This window comes from Platichthys flesus, chromosome 11 (assembly GCF_949316205.1).
Source record: "Platichthys flesus chromosome 11, fPlaFle2.1, whole genome shotgun sequence".
NCBI classification, from domain to species: domain Eukaryota; kingdom Metazoa; phylum Chordata; class Actinopteri; order Pleuronectiformes; family Pleuronectidae; genus Platichthys; species Platichthys flesus.
In genome coordinates, this window is record NC_084955.1 from 25,987,203 (window position 1) to 26,009,713 (window position 22,511).

The 22,511-nt window shown below is 44.8% G+C and overlaps 2 protein-coding genes and 1 pseudogene across 5 annotated transcripts in view; all 3 read left to right on the forward strand.

Moving 5' to 3' along the window:
* LOC133965129 (atrial natriuretic peptide receptor 1-like) overlaps positions 1-12,589 on the forward strand; it is a 32,663-nt gene extending 20,074 nt beyond the window's left edge. For 2 of the 4 annotated variants that reach the window (XM_062399536.1, XM_062399537.1), the window contains 6 exons: positions 684-830; positions 1,774-1,897; positions 2,062-2,130; positions 2,804-2,978; positions 3,147-3,245; positions 3,752-4,641. In XM_062399536.1, the coding sequence (XP_062255520.1) occupies positions 684-830; positions 1,774-1,897; positions 2,062-2,130; positions 2,804-2,978; positions 3,147-3,245; positions 3,752-3,897 (760 nt within the window). In that variant the 3' untranslated portion in view covers positions 3,898-4,641. Of the gene's footprint in view, positions 1-683; positions 831-1,773; positions 1,898-2,061; positions 2,131-2,803; positions 2,979-3,146; positions 3,246-3,633; positions 4,642-9,442; positions 9,655-10,524; positions 10,587-11,153; positions 11,249-11,366; positions 11,592-11,691; positions 11,776-12,242; positions 12,373-12,469 lie in introns of those variants that run through there. The other 2 variants (XR_009923847.1, XM_062399539.1) reach the window with 2 other exon arrangements.
* LOC133964801 (uncharacterized) lies at positions 10,544-17,276 on the forward strand (annotated as a pseudogene).
* Positions 17,277-20,589: 3,313 nt separating this feature from the next.
* The window catches only part of LOC133964802 (CREB-regulated transcription coactivator 2), a 19,177-nt gene continuing 17,255 nt past the window's right edge, over positions 20,590-22,511 (forward strand). The window contains 1 exon segment of the mRNA XM_062399044.1: positions 20,590-20,763. Coding sequence (XP_062255028.1) covers positions 20,590-20,763 — 174 coding nt within the window.

The following is a 22,511-nucleotide window of genomic DNA, read 5'->3' on the forward strand; positions in this document are numbered from 1 at the left end:
TGGTGTTGTTTCCTCCTTGGAAATGAAATAAAGTAACACTTTCTCAGAATGTGTATCTGTATCACAAAGTAACATAGTGTACCACAGAGCATCATAAGTATCAGAAAGTACCACAAAGTATCATAAGTATCATAAGTATCATAAAGTATCATTAAGTATCACAAAGTATCACAAAGTATCTCAAAGTATCATAAAGTATCATAAAGTATCACAAAGTATCTTAAAGTATCACAAAGTACCACAAAGTACCACAAAGTATCATAAGTATCATAAACTATCACAAAGTATCATAAAGTACCACAAAGTATCTTAAAGAATCAGAAACTATCTTAAAGTATCATGAAGTATCATAAAGTATCACAAAGTATCTTAAAGTATCAGAAACTATCTTAAAGTATCACAAAGTATCTTAAAGTATCACAAACTATCTTAAAGTATCACAAAGTATCCCAAAGTATCATAAAGTAACAAAAAGTACCACAAAGTATCATAAAGTACCACAAAGTATCACAAAGTATCATAAGTATCATAAAGTATCACAAAGTATCACAAAGTATCATATAGTATCAAAGTACCATAAAGCGTGTGTGTGTGTGTGTGTGTGTGTGTGTGTGCTTGTGTGTGTGTGTGTGTGTGTGTGTGTGTGCTTGTGTGTGTGTGTGTGTGTGTGTGTGTGTGTGCAGGGAGTCGAGGACCAACATCCTGGACAACCTTCTGTCTCGTATGGAGCAGTACGCCAACAACCTGGAGGAGCTGGTGGAGGAGAGGACACAAGCGTACCACGAAGAGAAACGCAAGGCCGAGGCTCTGCTCTACCAAATACTACCACAGTGAGTACTACAGTCCTCCCTCTCTCTCTCCATCTCTCTCCCTCTCTCTCTCTGTCTGACTGTCTCTCTCTCCATCTCTCTCCCTCTCTCTCTGTCTGTCTGACTGTCTCTCTCTCTCTCTCTCGCACTCTGTCTGTCTGACTCTCTCTCTCTCTCCATCTCTCTCCCTCTCTCTCTCTCTCTCTCCCTCTCTCTCTGTCTGACTGTCTCTCTCTCTGTCTGACTGTCTCTCTCTCTCTCTCTCTCCCTCTCTCTCTGTCTGTCTGACTGTCTCTCTCTCTCGCCCTCTCTCTCTGTCTGACTGTCTCTCTCTCTGTTTGACTGTCTCTCTCTCTCTCTCTCTCCCTCTCTCTCTGTCTGTCTGACTGTCTCTCTCTCTCGCCCTCTCTCTCTGTCTGACTGTCTCTCTCTCTGTCTGACTGTCTCTCTCTCTCTCTCTCTCCCTCTCTCTGTCTGTCTGACTGTCTCTCTCTCTCGCCCTCTCTCTCTGTCTGACTGTCTCTCTCTCTGTCTGACTGTCTCTCTCTCTCTCTCTCCCTCTCTCTCTGTCTGTCTGACTGTCTCTCTCTCTCGCCCTCTCTCTCTGTCTGACTGTCTCTCTCTCTGTCTGACTGTCTCTCTCTCTCTCTCTCCCTCTCTCTCTCTCTGTCTGACTGTCTCTCTCTCTGTCTGACTGTCTCTCTCTCTCTCTCTCTCCCTCTCTCTCTGTCTGTCTGACTGTCTCTCTCTCTCGCCCTCTCTCTCTGTCTGACTGTCTCTCTCTCTGTCTGACTGTCTCTCTCTCTCTCTCTCTCCCTCTCTCTCTGTCTGTCTGACTGTCTCTCTCTCTCGCCCTCTCTCTCTGTCTGACTGTCTCTCTCTCTGTCTGACTGTCTCTCTCTCTCTCTCTCTCTCCCTCTCTCTCTGTCTGTCTGACTGTCTCTCTCTCTCGCCCTGCTCTCAGCTCAGTAGCGGAGCAGTTGAAGCGAGGTGAGACGGTTCAGGCCGAGGCCTTTGACTCCGTCACCATCTACTTCAGTGACATCGTGGGCTTCACCTCTATCTCTGCAGAGAGCACGCCGATGGAGGTGAGAGGACGTTTAGATTCACAGAAATAAAAAGTCAAGATAAAGTCAAATGTTCTACTTGTTCAATTTGTGCACATAAAGAAACTTAGGAACATGACGGAGTTAAGCTCCGTCACTTTGTCACCAGCTCCACATTTGAGCTCTGACTGATTGTGTGTCTGCAGGTTGTGACTCTGCTCAACGACCTCTACACATGTTTTGATGCCATCATCGACAACTTTGATGTTTACAAGGTGAGAAACATGAACACAATCTATTTCAGGTGATTTTAATTTGGAGTTTGATTTTCACCCGTGTGTAATTTTTAGGTGAAATTGATTTATTGGCAGAAATATAATATAAAATAATCTTAGTGATGTTTTCACAAGTGTGTTTCATCAAAATTATACAAATTGTTGTTTCCCTAACTCTAGAATGGGCCTTTATATCAAAATATACTTTATATTTACATCGAGGGCGGGGGGGGGGGGGGGGGGGGGGTCCTCTCTACGGAGGCCGCCATGTTTTTTACACTAGTCCAAACTTGACAAACTAAACACCCTTTAAGCTTTGATGAAAACTGAAGGTTTATCATAGGTTCTCCTTCATGTTTGGAAGGGGGGGGGGTCAGCTGCAACATGCCACTTCACCACTAGATGTCACTAAAGTCTCCACACTGCAACGTTAATCAATCTATCGCAGCTGATAAATATCAAGTGGAAATGTTACATCTCCAAAATAAAATCTTTCCAGAAACAAACCAGTGTCTCATTAAAGGAAAGTCTGAGAAGCAGCTGCAATAAAAGCAAAACAGCAACATTCAGAGGACAAAAGGAAAATAGAAAATAGTATAAATACTATTATTTTAAAAGATATGTTGTAAAAATGTCGGACTATATATCATCCTTGTTTCTGTGGCGCCCTTAGGTGGAGACCATCGGCGACGCCTACATGGTGGTGTCCGGCCTCCCGGTCAGGAACGGGAAGCTGCACGGCCGAGAGATCGCCCGCATGGCCCTCGCCCTGCTGGACGCCGTCCGCACCTTCAAGATCCGCCACCGGGTGGAGCAGCAGCTGAAACTGAGGATCGGGATCCACAGCGGTGAGAGAAGGCGGGGGGGGGGGGGTTTCACTCTGTGATGTGGTCATCACATACATGGGCGGAGTCTACCTGTTCTTGACTCTGATTGGTTGGTAGACGGCGTCTGACGTGTGTGTGTGTGTCTGTGTGTGTGTGTGTGTCTGTGTGTGTGTGTGTGTGTGTGCGCAGGCCCGGTGTGTGCAGGTGTGGTGGGGCTGAAGATGCCACGGTTCTGCCTGTTCGGGGACACGGTCAACACGTCGTCACGTATGGAGGCCAGCAGCGAAGGTCAGTTCACAGTTAAAACAACTCCACGATTTATGTGCTTGATTAAACATGAAGCAACTGCATAAAAATAATATATATTTTAACAATAATGTTATATAAAACCTGCCCCCCCCCCCCCCCCCCCGGATGTCTGTTGGACTTGAGAATTGAATCAAACACATTCTACAAACATCAGTGAGATAAGAACTGAAACCACAGAAACGTCTACTTCAGTTTGGTCCATGTCCCGTCAGCTAACATGGAGGGGGAGGGGTTTATGAGCTATACTGCAGCCGGCCACCAGGGGTCAATTTGGATGATGTGGCTTCAGTTTCGGGATCTGTCATATTTTCACATACATATTTTCTAAAGTGATCAAATGTTTTACGTATGAATTATTGATCTACAGAACATCTACGTCACCATCTTTGTGTTTGAAATGTGGAGTCGATTCAAAGTCACAAACCCACTTCAGAGCAAACAGCTTCTGATTGGACGAACACGTTACTCATCCTGTGTTTGTGCAGCGCTGAAGATCCACGTGTCTGCTGCGACTCGAGAAGTCCTCCTGGAGTTCAACTGCTTCCAGCTGGAGCTGCGAGGAGAGATCGACGTCAAGGGCAAAGGAAAGATGACCACCTATTGGCTGCTGGGAGAGAGCGACAGCCAATGAGGAAACACCACGGAGAAGAGGACGACGTGTCAGACGAGGCTTTTCTCTTTGTGGACAAACGGACCTTGATCGTTACAGATTCCACAACCTGGAGGAACGTGACGGACAGACGTGAGAAACCAAACCAGATGTGGACAGGAGGACGAGTAGTGACGGAGGCAGACGGTTCTGACTGGAAGACGAAGTCTCTGACGGAGCACAGACGGATTCTGATCTTCTATGTTCAACTTTTACAGTCAGAGCTTAACAGAGAAGAATCTGAATTTGGGTTGTTGTTCGAGTTTCCCTCCTCAGACGATCAGGAGCATCGTGTGTCGGGAGCAGCGAGCGAATCAGAACCCGCGTCTCGTCTGTCCACGCTGACCGAGTCCAGGAGCGTCCGTGACGCCTGCTGTCCACACCGAGCGGGACATTTGTAAATGTGCTGTCTTGTTTTTGTTAAGTTAATTGAGTACAATTTTAATATTGCAGCAAAAAAGATATTTTCAAGAGTGAAGTTGTAGTTACATTAAAAACTTTTTAATCCAGATTCTCCATATTCCCATGTAGAAGGGGGGGGGGGGGGGGGTGAGTAACGGTACATCAGCTCCTAGCTGTGGGTGAAGCTGGTGCTCCAGTCGTGTGGTTTCTGATTGGCCTTCGCCCACGTCCTCTGAAGGAGGCGGGGCCGGGACACAGCTGATCCTCCTGAACCTCACACACTGGTCTGATGAATAAAGTCTTTTTTATGAATAAAAATCTGGAAGACGCCTCAAAAGCCTGTTTATGTTTCACACGTGACACAGATGTTCTCCATGTGTAACGGGTCCATGTGGAGGAGACAACAGAGACGTTCAGGGCTCGGGTGGGAACAGGTGGAGAGTGTTTGACTGAAGTTCAATGTTTTGTATCTGAAAAGTAAAGAGACGCAGGACTCGTTCACACCTTGTTGTTTCTGACCTTCTGACCCTCAGTTCAGTTTCAGGTCCCTCTGATATATTATAATATATAGGACATCAGGTCAAATAGGCGTCTGGGAAAGCACAACAATAAAAACATTCAATATTATCACAACTAATTTACCTTCTTCCAAAAAGAACAAAAAGAAAACACAATGGTCTCCCCTGCCTCTCGAATATCCAAAGGAGAAATGATTTACAGAAACAGGAAGGGCTTCTCAGAATATTATTCACAGGTTTTACAAAAGAGGATAATCTAAGAAGACGGCGACCACAGGACATCCAGGACATCCAGGACATCCCAGGACATCCAAGGACATCCAGGACATCCAGGACATCCCAGGACATCCAGGACATCCAAGGACATCCAGGACATCCAGGACATCCAGGACATCCAAGGACATCCAGGACATCCAGGACATCCCAGGACATCCAGGACATCCAAGGACATCCAGGACATCCAGGACATCCAAGGACATCCAGGACATCCAGGACATCCCAGGACATCCCAGGACATCCCAGGACATCCAAGGACATCCAGGACATCCAGGACATCCCAGGACATCCAGGACATCCAGGACATCCCAGGACATCCAGGACATCCAGGACATCCAGGACATCCCAGGACATCCAGGACATCCAGGACATCCCAGGACATCCAGGACATCCAGGACATCCAGGACATCCCAGGACATCCAGGACATCCAGGACATCCCAGGACATCCAGGACATCCAGGACATCCAGGACATCCCAGGACATCCCAGAACATCCAGGACATCCCAGAACATCCAGGACATCCAGGACATCCAGGACATCCCAGGACATCCCAGAACATCCAGGACATCCCAGAACATCCAGGACATCCCAGGACATCCCAGAACATCCAGGACATCCAGGACATACAGGACATCCAGGACATCCAGGACATCCCAGGACATCCCAGGACATCCCAGGACATCCAGGACATCCAGGACATCCCAGGACATCCAGGACATCCCAGGACATCCAGGACATCCAGGACATCCCAGGACATCCAGGACATCCAGGACATCCCAGAACATCCAGGACATCCAGGACATCCCAGGACATCCCAGGACATCCAGGACATCCCAGGACATCCAGGACATCCAGGACATCCAGGACATCCAGGACATCCCAGGACAACCCGGGACATCCAGGACATCCAGGACATCCCAGGACATCCAGGACATCCCAGGACATCCCAGGACATCCCAGGACAACCCGGGACATCCCGGGACATCCCAGATCGGATGGTTTCAGGCTCAGTCTTGTTGGGAGCCAGGAGGACGGGAAGGCAGGAGACTTTTTAAACGTGAGCTCTGTCCCTGCATCACCAGCCGAGGTGCGTGTAGAACAAGAACTGCTTTTAATGTCGTGTTGACTTGTTTCATTAGATCACATTATATTATATTACGTTATATTATATTATATTACATTACATTACATTATGACACTACATTACATAACATTACATCATGACACAACTTGCACCTGCAAACCACCAGTAGGAGCCTGTGTGACGTCATCCTGCGCACCTGCCAGTGTCCTTGTCTTCATATAACCACAGTACTTACTAATATATATAATATTAAGACATATTTATTCTTGAATGAAGGAAAATACATGGATTCCTCTTTTACCTTCTGTGTTCAGATTCGAAATGAAGAACATGTTATTCGATCTTCCTGATGCTTCAAATCTCTGATGAAGTTACGTCATGTGAGTTTTACACTGTCAGTTGTATTCACTATATTTACCACTTGTATTTCTACTATCAGAATAAACTCTGCAACAATCAGACAATACCCAGCTGTAGAGCAGATACTACTCCTCCAGCTGACCCACTGGTAAACCTTTAAAACAGACATCCAAAGTTTTGTTAAGCTAAGATGAATTCTGTCCAAACAACTCGGCTGTTTGATAGAAGGCCTCTCGACAGGTGCGGACCCACAGAGGTCAAATCCCTGTGACCCTCAGTCAGTGAGAAGGGAACAAGCGATGAAACGTCTGAAGATGAAGCGAGTCCAGTTCCCTACAGAACACATTGAAACTTTCAAAATAAAACCTGGGATGTTGTTTTAAGTCATGTTTTAAAAAAGTGACCTTCAGTAAATTAAAAGTCAGAATTAACGTATGATTATTTTCCTTTCACAGTACAAGTTTGCAGATATTACCTCTGAACCGAGGTGTGTCTATCACCCCCCCCCCCATTAAGCATAAAAATACCCACATCGTCTCTATTTTTTACTTATGTCCAACTTTTTATACAAATTCCTTCTTCAGGTTTCAAGTTTCAGGTTTTATTGTCATATTCATGTCAATCCAGGGTTAAACAGTACAATGGAGAGTGCAGAAGGACAAGAACAGGTCAGCTCAGCAGTGTAATTAGAAATACATACAATACAATACATTCAAATGAAACCATGTAAAAGAGCTTAATGTAAAAAAAGTCAAATACAATGCAATAAAATTTAATATATTAGAGACAATCTGAATTCTGTAGAAATATATATATATATATATGTATAAGTTCAAAACAGATATGCAGAGGATTGTTGATTGTGAATTAAACTGTGAGTTATTACTTTACCCTTTTCTATCTCTTCAACCACCAAACTTCTCCTTCCTTTCTCCATCATCTATTCCCCCGACTTCATGCCACCCGCCCTCCCTCCCTCCCTCCACTGTTCAGCATTCTTCTTTTTGGATTTACGAAGCTTTTCCTCTCTGTTTGTTAATCGTTCCCCCGTCAGGCTCGACATGTAAACCACAGATTGTAAATGAAGATGGACAACGTGTCTCCACTTCCTCCCACAAACATCCCCCTGAAATATCTTTCATACAAACGCTGTCATCTCGGTCATGGACATCTGAGATCAGCTCGTAACTGGTGGAGAGCTTCTATCAGCGGGACCTCAGGGCTGTGGCTCGACTCCTCCACCACTGCTGCACAGATTCTACTATTCATGTGCGACAGGAGGAAGTTGAGATGTGTCGTCCATCTTCATTTCATTTTTCCTCAACAACATGTTTATTGAGTTTTCAACACAACACAAAAGTACAGAGAATATAGTATAATAACAAATAAATAAATAAATAAAAGTGTCCATTTGAAGACCGGTTGTGTCCCAGCGGTGGAACCAGACTGTTCCATTTCAAAGGCTTCTTCAAAGGCTGTAATGTTATGCAAAGCAGTAACTTTTTGCACTTTGTGATTGGTTGGACAAACCGTCTTCTTCCCTGGAGCTAAATCTGAAGTGACAGACCTGAACAACAAGGCCGTCAAGCTCTTTCCTGCCCCGTTCCATTCCAGACCAGATCCATTCATCACTTCAGCTTCTGGATTCTTTTCATGTTTCTTGCACGACAGTTTTTAAAAAAAGCGAGCAGGTCCAACCAGTTGTATAAAGTTTGTGTTATAGAGGGTAATATAAATACAGCCGTCAACAGCTCTGAGTCTGTGGCGCTTGTGTAAAGCAACAGTTTGAAACTTCATCATGAAACCAACACAGACACTTTGAAGACTCGTCCCCACAGCAGTCCGAGCTGAGGACGAGGAACTGAATGAACTCAAAGCCCAGTGAGGTATCTGGCTCCTCTCTCATTCCCTCTCTCTCTCCACAGTCTGCTCTGTGCTCTACTCTCTCTGAAGAGCAGTATGCAGAGGTTATGAATACTGTGATGACACTGATCTACTTTCTCAGGTCATCACATCAACATGGCCTCCTTCCAGAAGTCCTGATGGAGGTTGGTGCAGATTCAAATGAGCGCCTGCTGCTCTGTGATGTCAGATGGTTGAGGCAGAGCTCCAGCTCCTGTTGGGCCGGTCCACATGAAATCAAAATGTTCCTGGAACAGCAGCAGAATCACGGACAGACAGATTGCTCAGGTTTTGGAAGATGAGAGAGAATTTAGTTTTGACGGCCTTCTTAGTTCACATAACCTCACACCTACATGACCTCCACTTCAAGCGGCAGGGCGAGATCAGCTCAGAGTGTGATTGGGTAGCAGCTGTCCCGTCTCTCCAGAGGAGCTGGAGATCTTCACAGTGGATCTCCAAGAGAACTTTACACAGTTTCCAGCAATGAAGCAAATTCAGGGTGAGAGGGATCACCCCCCCCCTCCATGACCCTTAAAGCATGAGCAGTATAGATGAAGGATGTTCTTTGGACTGGTTGGTACGGTGGTGCAGTGGTTGTTACTGTGGGCTCACATCAAGAACATTCTGGGTTCGAACATGGTGGCTGACGAAGGAGCATTTATCATCTTATAGTTTTTCTCTGGGTTCCACCGACACTCTAAAGACTCTCAGAATAAACGTGGAATGGATATTAAAATGTTTACAGACCAATCTGAGCCGTTTACAATAGAGAAGTATCCACAACGCTGTAAAAACCTGTAGTTTGAGTCATAATACTGTTTGAATTCTGTGTTGAGTCATATTACTGATGAATAGTTGGAGCTCATTAAGTCTCTGAGCTCCTTCAGGAGGAATCTGTGAACGATGGCGTTTATGAGCTTGACCCCTGACCTCTGTCAGGTTGTCATCTCAGTCTCCATCTGTGACACTCAGTTAATTACACAGTGTCCGGAGGCCGGAATGTTCCGTGACAGAAACCAGTTTGGTCACAAGGACCAGAACAGAACGTGGTGACTGGGCTGAGGATAAAAGCAGTGGACAGAGACAGTGTGAGACAGAGACCTGAGTCGTCCACACAGACGGACGAGGGAGCCAATCGGTCCGAAGGTGAAACGTCTCCTCCGACACAAAGCTGCTGCACTTCAGTTCCTACCACGGTAAGAACCACCTGGAAACTTCTCCTCCTGCCAGTTTATGAGTAACAATGACTTTTAAGACAGGATACTTTTTATATGTACACGTGTTTTTTCAGATTTTTGGAATATAAATAAATAATTATTGTTAATAATAACAATAATAATAACGTTATTTGTGAAGCAGTTTTCCTGGTTTTGTTTGTATATTTTAATCTTTAATCTTTCAGAATAAGTGATATTTGCAGATCTGACAATACAAACATTTTAATAAAACGGTAACTCGCACCCTGTGCTTTTGTTTTGGGTCAAGTGAGAAACTCTGTAGCTACGAGGTTCTTTCACACGTTTGGATCATTGTTGTTTTAAAAAAAATAGAAAAATGTATATATTTATAAATTTTCTCGATGGTCCCACAGATTGTGTTAACAGTGTTAATGTCATTTAGTTGGAGGCTCGAAGGCTGAATGTTTAGTTCCCATGTGAGTTGTTCCTCTCGGTCTCTCCGACTGAATTCATCAAATAAAGAAGTTGAGATCACTTTAGAAATGTATAAATGCAAATGTGTTGAATTCAGTTTGAATGTACGAGTTGAGAAAGGGACAAGGGACAGTGACGGCTGATAAGCAGTTAAATGTTAGACCACTGCTGTGATGCAAATGATCATTAAAGTAGTGACTGGATTTACTTCACAGTGGAAGAGCGTCTATCGCCTCAGGAGCCGTCAGGTGAAACATCTCAAGGATTTCAAAAATGCTTTTATTCATGATTTGGGGGAAGAGGAGAAAATGAAAAACATCACAATTTAAATCAGTCCATTTTATACTTTTGCACAATTTTCAGTTTGGAAAAAGTGTAACGGAGACTTTACAAGTGTGTGTAACTGTGTTTCAGATCCCGATCGGCCGTCAGCATGTTCAACATATTACACCTGGCTGCACTCAGTGTGCTCGCAGGTGAGAGGTTACACAACTCACACACAAGCACTCACTTCATTCACACTGACAAGATGTCCTTAGTAAGCCTCCTACAGATGAGCGACAAATTAATGAAGTAGAAAAGTGTCACTTGATGTTCTACCAGAATTAATATTAACATAACATAATATTTTCATTCAGAGGATCCTAAAATCCACAATAAAATAAGAAACCCTATGAAGAATTTGAATCCTGGGATAAGTTGAGCTATAGGATGCATCCAACCTTTGGCTGCTTTGATCCTCTGGGATGAAAGGATGCGTTTGAAACAGCTCAGCAATGAGAAAGTCTATTCACGCCACAGTGAAGCAATCAGCTTCTAATGGAAGCTCTGACGGACGCAGCCTCTGAATTGAGACACATCTTTCATAACAGAGTAATGTAGCTTCAAGAGGTCAGACCTTTACTGTGAAAATATGACCTTCTTTTATTTTTCTTAAATCATTAAACAAAAAATAAACCTCGACAAATTGACTCGTGAGATTTAAGTTTACTTTAAAAGTAACAACAGATCAAACCAAAAACCACGTGTCTCAATATCTTCAGGTACGGCAACGACCCAGGATTTTACCAGTTCAGCTCAGTGGGACATCAACTCCTGCCCCATCACCTACTATGGACAGAAATATGACAAAGCATATGTGAGTAATAAACAGTCACTGGTTTTAATCAACCTACCAATTACGTAAATAACTAACTAATCAAATGTTTACAAGCTGACATGTTATTATCCATGTTGTGTCTCCCCCTGTCCAACAGGTGAGCTTCAATGCCAACAGAGTGACTGTTTGCTTCAATGGCGAGTACGGCTCTGGAATCAAGAACGACTGCATCCTGTTGTCTAGAGGAGCGGCTGACAGTGGAAAGCTGAGCATTCACCGAGTTAAATTCCCACTTGGATCTAGGTTCCATAAAAATCTACCGAACCTGAAACAAACCTCAACATGTCTCATCTTTATTAGAACTTTCAGTCAACAAATGATGGTGAGAATCAGACGGGGACTTGTTCTGACACATGTTGTTTTCAGCTCCTCTGATTTTAAAAACATTTCTTCCCTGTGCTTTGTCCAAATTCTCTTCTCAGGTTAAAGCGATGGAATTTGCCAATTTTCTGCCAGACGCGGTTCTGTCAATCAGGACGTCATCTGGATTCACTGCTTCTCATGTCGTGAGTAAATTAATCAGAGAGTATGACGGTGTGAGTTGGTCATTGTTCTGTTGGTTGTGTTGAGTCTCGTGTTTAACGATTTATTAACGATATATCTGTCGAAGTCTTGGACGATTACTACACGTTTGTTTTGTTGGCACTTTCCAGGAACTAGAGGAGCAGGTCAATGGCACCACAGTCTCTAAACAGAGTTTAGAGACCAGAGCGTCTACAACCGCTTAATTCTGTGTAGACATATGAATTTGTTACAGTCTCTAAACAGAGTTTAGAGACTGTAACAAATTCACAAATTCATATGTCTACACAGAATTAAGCGGTTGTAGACGCTCTGGTGAGTAAACAAAATGTTTATTAAAATCCATTTTTTTTACCACAAAACCAAAACCAAATGTTCTAAATCACCATTAAGCTTTCTTGAGACTTTGGTGATTTTTGAAACACCTAAATATAGTTTTCCTGACTTCTAGGCGTTGTTTATAAGATAAGGACGACCACAGGTCTGGACCCAAGCATCTGCTCCACTGTCTCCTGTGATGCGGGTGGAGTTGCTGCTGTCAGTGTCTGTGGTCCCAAGGAGTCCTGCAATGGAAAGGGCAGGTAACATCAAATTCCATAAGTTCTTCATGAGTTTCAGTCGTTACCAAACACTGATGGTGTTTTGTTCAGTATGAAATTGCTCCTCCGCCTCCATCAGCTGCATCATCCCAAACAACGTGTGCACCGTGATCGGCTCCTCGGTCGTCGGTTTCGCTGGGCAGGTCCAGGCTGTGCCGGACCGCATGGCTACACTCTGTTCAGGTCCACATCCGTCCCCGGCTTCCAGGTGGTGGGCGTCTTCCAGGAGAGACGCCGGAAAGACGTCAGCTTCTTGAAACGTGTGATCCTGCAGCTGGACGCAGGGGGAGTTCAGATCTCTCTGGAACAAGGGAGTCGAGCTCTGGTGAGTCACGCTCCATAGAACCCGCTGCTGCACAAAGAGCTGTTCACCTGTTGATTCAACGTTTGGTGAAAGAACCCTGAACTGGAGAATCTGCTGATGTTGCTGTCGTCTTGATCCACAGCCGACGTCGATACAGAGCACTAGAGTTTATTAATTTAATATATTAAATTAATAAATATGTACTGAATTGGACATGAGATGAGTGTTTCTCTAGAGAGAGACTTCTGGAATAATCAGTAGACAGATGATTGTGACGCTTGTTTCTTTCTTTAACAATGAAAACCATGCTAACTATGATAAAAGTTCATGTTGGATTCAACATGTTGCTCGTGGTGTTTTTGTCTGACTCGTTGCTCCGCTGCTGGGATGAAGCTTGACACCAGAGAGCTCAGACTCAACACCACAGCGCTGGTGGTCCATGGGTGGGAGCTCACCAAGGACCAGACTGGAGTGACGGCTAAGATGTCAGCCTCCAACTTCACAGTTTCTGTCCACTTCGATGGCTCCATCGCTCTCATCCACTTGACAGGTACAATGTAAATCCTTGATTCTTAGTAATGAGGCTGAAGGTGCCATGTATGGAGTCAAAGTCATGTGCTCATCAGGCACCCAACGAGAATCATATTTGTATGACGTGGTATAGAGAGTGATATGAGTACAATTTAAACTTCTGTACTTCTGTACTTGCATTTGATCTGTGGAACAAATCAAATGGCATCATCTGCATTAAAGTGCTGATTGATGGGTTTATTTGATCACAACCAGCATCTGCCATGTTTCTACTAAGTGTTCTTTCTTAATAACTGAGTCACATGCTAAACACAAGGCTGTTGATCTGCTCGTCACTATTTGAAGCCTTTGTTTGGCTCCACTTGCAAAGTTCATGGATCGTCACGTTCTCCTTTCTGAAACTGCTCAGGTCCAAATGGACACGACGCTCACGGGTTCTGTGGAAACTCCAGTCGGACTGTGAGGGATGAGAAGGTCTCCTCACACAGTGACACCGGGTGAGACCTCGAACACAGCGTACCACACCAGCCCAGTTGTAGCTCAGATAAAATGAACTGACCTGATGCTGCTTATTGCCCCACAGCTGTGACAAGCAGTATAAAGAGGCTGCGGACCCGTCTATCAACTGCAGCACCTCCACTGACTGGTAAATGCAACTGAACCAAGTTGTTCTGAATCCTGGAGTTAGACGAACTGGAGGTTTCTCTATCCACAACGTCGTGAAAACAAGAGCATAGTATTAGCATTAGCAGTATTTTAGCTTGAATGCAAGTTAGTACACTACGTCTACCTACAGTTAGCTAGTTAGCTCCACCTTCATGTATGTATCCTCACCGGTATTACAGAACATTTACAGAACAGCTCACTTTAATTCAGATTTGCTGGATTGATGAAATGAAAGACCGGTGGGTTGATTCTAGAAAGAGCCACATTGATCAAGATCTGAGGATCACGACTGGAACCTGTCTCTGAAGTGAGGTTTACATCTCCACCAGGAAGTTCTATCAACTGTCATTGTTTTTCTTGTGCCATAGGAACGGTCTAAATTATTGATGGGAGTCTTATTTGATTGGAATTCTGTAATATTGACTGATTGTATTTGCCTCTGTCCTGTCATATGTTATCTTGTTTGAACTGTTAAAGCACTTTGTAACTTTGAACAGTAATTATTCTTTCTCCTCTGCATCACTGGAACAGGTGTAACCTCCTGAAGCAGGATCCCTTTACTGCTTGCAACATGGAACATGACCCAGAACCCTTCATTACTGCCTGCACACAAACGCTGTGTAAATACCCTGAAGGGGATGGTCTCAAGTGCCAGTTCCTGGAGGCGTACGCCAGAACCTGCAGCCTCTCCAACATCACAGTGGAGGAATGGAAGTCAGAGACCCGATGCTGTAAGGCTGTGACTCAGTATCTTCTGTTTTATGGTTTAAATTAAGACTAGTTATCTCCACTTCAACATAAAAACAGGGTTCAGGTTCCAGTTGCAGATCTCAGCACTGAAACTGAAACATTACACGTTACAGGCCTGCTTGGTCTAATCAGACTCAGATACATGCACTCACATGTACTGACATTGTGAACCTTCTGTGAGACTGATCAATGTCTGAGATCAACACCTGTGTGTGTGTGTGTGTGTGTGTGTGTGTGTGTGTGTGTGTGTGTGTGTGTGTGTGTGTTTGTGTGTGTTTGCAGCTGCTTTCTATCAGGGCGTCTGTCAGGACACGTTCTGCAGTGATCACGAGTTCTGTGGGCAGAAGAACAACGGGGGAACCGGCTGCGTCTGCCGGGCCATGTTCGCCTCCAAGTACAACTCAACCGGCTCCTTTGGTGAGTCGCCTTTGACTCAACAGAGTCACAACTCTTTTTATCATTTGTCTCAGATTTATGGAATAACTGGAATATCCATAGACTTCACTTTAGGAATGAGAGGATCTGAATAGATGATGTGTCACCTGTCATGGTCTAAACCTCTTAATGAGGCCCTATGTCTTTCATTGGCTGCATGTTCAATTCCTTTAGCTCAATGAAGAGATTTGGCACCAAATAATTCCAAACATGATATAAATGTTAACAATCCTTTTGGTGCATGTATTAACATTAAGAAGTAAAGCTAAAGAGACATGATATAATCTCTGGAAAGTGCCCGTGGGTCAGCCCCTGAAAAGATGTTCAAATCAACGTTGAATTAACATCTGCATGTTCCTCCTTCCTGCTATTTGGACAAAAGCTAACTGATCTTTATATGATGTCAGGAGAGCCAATGGTCTGCGAGCAGAACGCTGCTAAGCTGACTATGGCTAAATGTCTCCTGGAGGACAAAGGCATCGACTTCTCTGTCTTACATCTCAATGACGAGGCCTGCAAAGGTGAAATGGACAATGAGACCCACATGGTGACGTTCGGCTTTGACAGGAAGAAAGCCTGTGGAGCAGTGATCCTGGTGGGTACCTCTCAGGAGAACATTCAGGAACTGCTGCAGTCTGAAATGTCTAAATGAAGGTGCAGTAACAATGTGTGTCTCTGTGTGTCCCTACAGGCAAACAACAGCCAGATCCTCTTCAGACACCATCGTGAACCGGAACAGCTCCATGTACGGCATTATCAACCGTCAGGACTCGGTTCATCTGGACTTCTCATGTCTTTACGATCAGCCGGACATCAGGACCTTTACCTTCACACTCAAAGACAGGTGTGTGCTGGGTGTACGGTTCCAGAGGCGACGCCTTTGAGAACCACAAACTGAGCTTAACGTACTTTTTAAGAGATGAAGACTGAACTGAACTCTGTCTTTGCCTTCCAGCTCCGTCACCCAGCAGATCACCTCTGGACGCTGGATTTACAATCTCACCATGAAGGCCTTCAAGGACCCTAGCTTCAAGGAAGCCTTACAACTACGTACTGAAATGCAACTGGACGAGAAGCTGTGGGTGGAGCTGAGCGCTGATGGGCTGGATGACGAAATGGTTGCAGTGGTGACGGACTCCTGCTGGGCGACCGACCAGCCCAGCCCGAACGGAACCCTGAGATATGACCTCATAATCAAAGGGTGAGATCACAGACTGCATGACGCTACGTCTCCGTTTCCTCCCACTGTGCAAACATGAAGCCAACAATATCCCAGATCCCAGTGATGGTGGAGCGGGATCAAGGTCTCACTGATACATGAGCTCCACCAATCACGACCCAGCCTGAGAGGAGGCTGACCCAGTCTCACCCGAACCCGACAGAGATTCTGTTCTTCTGGCACCAACCCGCCTTCAGCCCAATGTTTGACCTGATCCAGATAGTTTGGCATACTCTTTTAGATCTTTCATGTCATCTATCTTTAAATAGTCAATGGCTGAGACACACAGAGATGCTTGTGGGGATCACACACCCTTCATCCTTCATGTCTGCTCTTCTGTCTGTTTGAGTAGCTGCCCTAACCCCGCTGACTCCACGGTGAAGGTGAAGAACAACGGACAGGGAACATCCAACAGTTTCTCCTTCAACACGTTCCAGTTCTCTGGACAGGATGGTGAGGTCATCTGTATGATATCAAGATCAATGTCTGACCATAACTTGGGTTTGGTTATTTTCTCAGGTTTCCATGGAGGCTTAGAACGACCGAAGCTCAGGAAGAGTCATGGATCTTTCTAAAGATCTATAATGGCTCATGAAATATTCATATATAATCATACATGAAGCAACCAGACGTCCATGCTGATCCTCTCTAAGCTGGGAATACGTTGGGTCTTGATTCGGGGGTTTCTGGGTTGTTTTTCCTGTCGGGTGTAAATGATTTTCTGCAGCAGAGGTATGGAAGATATCCTCAGCTGAATGTGTGGGCGGGGCTTCCTTAGGGCTCTACAGACTATACAGACTATGAAGAGTGGGCTATAAGGTTTTATAGAGATGCAGCTGGTGACAGCGCCACCATGTGGGTTAGAGATGGGGTCGATCCTCCTGTAGAGCTTTGGTATGATTTTGAAATCCAAGAAGAACTTCAACCTGTTTAGAATAAAAGTCAGGTTCATTTACCTTTATTGTGAAAGTGTATAATCAATAAAAAGCATCAGTGGAATATAATGAGTTGTGTTTTCTTTTATGTTGTCATCTCTTTCCATTGGTTGTGTGTCCATTTGTGAGGAGGCTGGTGCTACTACTCAATGACCCGGTCAAAACTGCTCAATAGGTCAAGAGAGAACTGGTAACAGTTTGGTCAGGATCCAGTATTTTTCTTTAACATGACCACATAGCAAAACTGTTTTGGTTCAGATTTGACCCACGTCCCTGTGACCCACATTCAGACCACATCCTGCATGTAATGATGGCAGCTGGGCCGTTTGCCAGATCTGGGCTACAAGTGAACCATGGAAATCCTGCATGTCAACCAAAGGAGGCCCCAAGTAGTTCTATATTTTGTTAGACCAGAAGAGGCCAACATCCGTATGATATCTGGGATACGTGCTTTTGAAATTTCTGTACTGTTGTAAAATGTTTTATGAGTCAGATTCAAGTTAAACAGAAGTTTTACCAAACGCACACACCCCCCCCCACACACACACGCACGCACACACACACACACATGCACACACATGCACACATACACAAATTGTGTTAATAAACCCCTGCAGGGCTCGGTGTGACTGAAACACAACAGCGACTTGCTTTTGTTGATTATGAAAGTAAATAAATATCAATTGAAAGTGTTGAAGAACAAACATCCTGTCAGAATCTCCCAGACATATATACACATTATTTATCATATACATGATAACTCCTCCTCTACAGACTGGAAAGTTTACAGCAATACAGTAAATCTCACTTATGTCTGCTTAACAGCTTTAGCTCCTTTTCAAACAATTGATAATATAGCTGTTAAAACACGTTGTCAAAGACCAAAACAGCATTTGTCACTTCTGAAAAAGAAGTTAAGTTATTCAAAATGTGTGAGTTTAGTCAATGAGTCATCTGTGCGCCCCGAGGTGAAGCACGGAGTTCCACAGGGCTCTGTGCTTGGCCCTGTTTTATAGACATTATAAAGGCTTCCACGAGGAAACATGATCAGGACACACTCTGCCTTTGTTCCGTCCAGACGTGATTATTGTAATTCCTTATTATCCGGCTCCAGCAGGAAGTCGTTAGAGACTCTGCAGTTTGTTCTAAATGCTGCAGGACGTGTCCTGAAGACAACCAGGGAGAGAGACCACATGTCTCCTGTGTTAGCTTCACTACACTGGCTTCCTCCTCCTTTGTCATGTTTAATGAATAGAGAGAGGGAGAGAGAGACAGACAGACAGACAGATCATTTAAAGGCACTTTTACTGTTCTACAAATTAGACAAGTTCACTAGTTTTGTTTCATTTAAAATCGTAATTATTAAAATGAAAGGTAGGTCTTAAGTTGAGCTACATGACAGTCAATGATATTGTGGTATATTATTAGTGTAATGCTGCTTATGCTTCAGATCTGTCAGTTGGCCTTGTTTTTTCTGTTTCTGCCTGTTAGTCATTTATTTATTCAATTTGATGATTTCAGTTAGTTTGTCAACAAAAATAAATATATAAGTTGAAAATGTCATAATTTTGTTTATTTATTTATTATTTTTAATTTCATAATTTTGGCGATGAGTGCCCTTTTTTTTGGTTTGAGCACCTGGCCCCCAAAATGTCTGTGCACGCGCCTGTATGGCAGCATTATCTCCAACTCCAGAGCTGCAGGTTAACAACTATTATTATTTTTTATTTATAATCAAAAGCATCTTTACACTGTTATCGTTTCCATCAGAACTCCTCAGAGCCGAAACCTGATGGTGAACAAGTGTTCCTGGTCTCTCCCTCTCTCTCTCTCTCTCTCTCTCTCTCTCTCTCTCTCTCTCTCTCTCCTCCTCCTCTCCCCCCCTCTCTCCCATCTTTCATCTCCTCTCCTCCCAATAATAAAATAAGGACACTCATGTGTTTGTTCTTAATTCTCCTCCTCTGATACCTGAGAGGATAGAAAAGGTGGCGTCAGGATATTTAGAAACCTTCAGTTGATGAAAGTATTTAGACAGAAACGAGTCTTTGTAAAACGCTCAACCAGGACTTCTAGTAAATTATGATCTAATTAACTTATGTTCTCAAGATGTTGGAGGGGGCGGAGCCCCACCACCGTATTAACAAGCCGCCAATGAAAGAACCAATCACGATCGTCCCTATAATTGACTCAGGAAGTTGGAACCGTGCAGTGGCTGGAATCTGCCGGCAGGTGGCGCGCTGACACCTTCTCCGATCAGTCAGAGCTGGTATGTGTCTGACAGGATGACTCACTCCGGTCGGTTTAAGTCGAACAGACTTCTCTGAAAGTGGGCGGGCCTTGTTCTGATTTGACCTGTGCAGGTGAGAAGCTGTTACCATGGAGACCAGACTCCAGCTCTGTTTAGTCTTTACTGAGGAATTAAATTGACTTTAGAAGCTCTGACAATTACAAAGATTGCAACACATCATATTTATTACATCATTTCTTTGTATTTATACTTTTAAGTTTGATTATTCTTCTACGTTTGTATTGAGAGAGCTGGACAGGGAGCAGAATGGAGAGGCAGTGGACATCAGACTGGAAGGTCACTGGTTCCATGGACTGACCAGAACCTACCTGGACTAGAGGATAGACCAGACCTGGGTCGGTTCAAGTCCAAGAGGCCTCTCCCTATCCCCACTAACTAAGTACCCCTGAGCAAGGCACCTCACTCTCCCAAAATCTGCTCCCTGGGAACTGTCCATGGCTGCCCACGTGGAGCAGTGGGCAGCCATGGACAGACTGCCTGCCCGCTGTCTGTCTGACAGATGGACAGACAGACAGACAGACAGACAGCTTATTGATCTATTTGTCAGTATGATTACTTTGAGTCTGGTATAATTGATGTTGTTATGTAAGTACGTATTAAGTGGTTTTAAATGGATGCATTTTTTCTTGTTGGTTTAGTATATGAGTAAATATATACTGGTTTTCTATTTTTTTTTTTTTTTTGTATTGCTTTTCCTATGTATGCTGTATTTATTGCGTTTTATGTTTCTATGTTCATTGTATGCACCAATAACCAGAGCAAATTCCTTGTAGGTGTAAACCTACTTGGCAATAAATACTTCTGATTCTGATTCTGATTCTGATGTGTAGTTCTGTGTGATTCACAGAGGTACATGCCGGATGAATCGTGTTATTAAGGTGAATATAAAGTTTATTATTTAGAATTTTATTTATAACGACACAGATCTGGCTGCGCGCCGGTCTGTGTGTTTGGTCCTCGGAAGTGTGGTCGGAGTGATGCGTCCTGCTCGTGCGGCCCCTCTGTGCTGGAGCTGGTTCCACTACGTCAGCTCGTCCCGTCGCTGGTGAACATGTCTGCGACGGGTCCAGGCGGCTGCGCCCCGGGACCCGGACCCGCGTCGGGACCGGGGGCCGGGGCTTCGAACCCAAGGAAGTTTAGTGAGAAGATCGCGCTGCACACGCAGCGGCAGGCCGAGGAGACGGCCGCCTTCCAGGAGGTCATGATGGACATCACCTCCACCAGGGTGAGTGCGAGGCGGGGGCAGGAGGAGCGGAGCTGCCCGGGGGAAGAGAGGCCTAACCCGGGCTGTCAGGCTCCGAGTTAACGTTCCCCGCTAGCCCGACATGGCGCCTGCTCCCAGGCGCAGGGGCTCCACCGGACACGAGGCGGAGCGGACAAAGTTCGGAGTTTCTTATGCTGACTCGAAACAGAAACTTGTTTCCTTCATTTCCGATGCGACGCTAGCGGAGTTAGCCTCCGTTAGCCTGCGCTAGCTGCGCAGCTAACGACTTGTTTACTATGCGGCCAGCTCCGCACAGAACTCCGCCCGCAGATCTCCCGGTCCAGCTGGACGCGACCAGCCGTGACACAGACACTCAACACGCACACGTTCCGTTCACACATCCACGTCTTTAGCTTCTTCTGCTCAGTTCGGCTGCGAAGTGAAGACTGTTGCGTTTACCTCCATGATGTTTGACGCTCATCTTGAAACTCTAATAAGTAATAAGGTCAAGTTCACCCTGCAGGAACACGTGTAACTTTCCCTTGATAGATGGTCGAGTCGCTTATTGAACTTTATAAAGTTTAAAGTGAGTCGGTGGCTCTTCTCTGTCTGTAGGCGGGACACGGACTTTGTTGTGTTGTGGGATTCGAACACGGTGACGTGCTGCTACTGTCCCTCACTTCATCAAACTGACAGTAGACTTTCTAAACAAGTCCTTAGCGAAGGATCCGTGTCAACCAGCTCATCTAGGCAGATGTGAACTGGGACGGGTCTCCGAACCAGTGGTGTGACCGTGTAGTAACTGGTCAGTGCTGCTCAGGTGGAAGGGTAATGACAGTGCACTTCTCTCAGGACGGAGATGGTTCGGAGCCACAGGCAGAACTGTTCCTGGATCAGTTGTGATTTCACTGAGGCTCCTGGAATCACTGCCCCGAGCAGCTGGTTCCTTTACCACAGAACCAGTCTGGACTGGTGTGAGACCAGTCGACAGAACCTTGGGAGGATAGATGCTGTGTCACGATGTTGAGTTCATCACCGAGTCTTTTATTGTGTCTGTCATCAACCAGTCAGATGTAATGGCTTCTTGAAAGGCTGATTGAACTGCCTGTGTAATAACTGACTCATCCCACACACTGTTAACTTCATTCACGCAGACATTCTCTTCCTGATTGGTTCTCATCAGTCACATGTCTCGACTACCAGCAGTGAACACAAAGCTAGCACTTCCTGTCAGTGACAGTTCCACCTTCGCTCGCTCAGAGAAAAGAAATCCCCCCTCGTTGTTTTCACCATCACTGTAGGGTCCAGGTATTATTTAATACATAATCAATGGTTCATAATATTCCTGTGTTTTCTGAATGAGTCACTAATGGATTTCCAGCCTGAGTCTTAAGTTCAGTCATCTCTCGACTCCACGGCCAAAGCAGAGGATTCAACACGAAGTCCACCGGGGGCCGAGCCGCGACACCCCTCCATCGGGACGCTCCGAGAATGATTCTCCTCTGGAGACAATGATTAGTTCACTGACGGTGATAACCGCGACACAGCCATGTTAATGTGACTGAAACCAATTCAAACTAAGCTAAATTCTTCCTCTGAGTTAATATACATTTGATTAGAGTCCAGTAATGTTTGCCTGAACCAAGGACACAGGCTGATAAAGAACAAGGACAAGAAGAGAGATGATAGGAAACACTTCATCACACTCTCAAGAAAGTGGGGCGTGTGTCTGTGTGTGTCTGTGTGTGTCTGTGTGTGTCTGTGTGTGT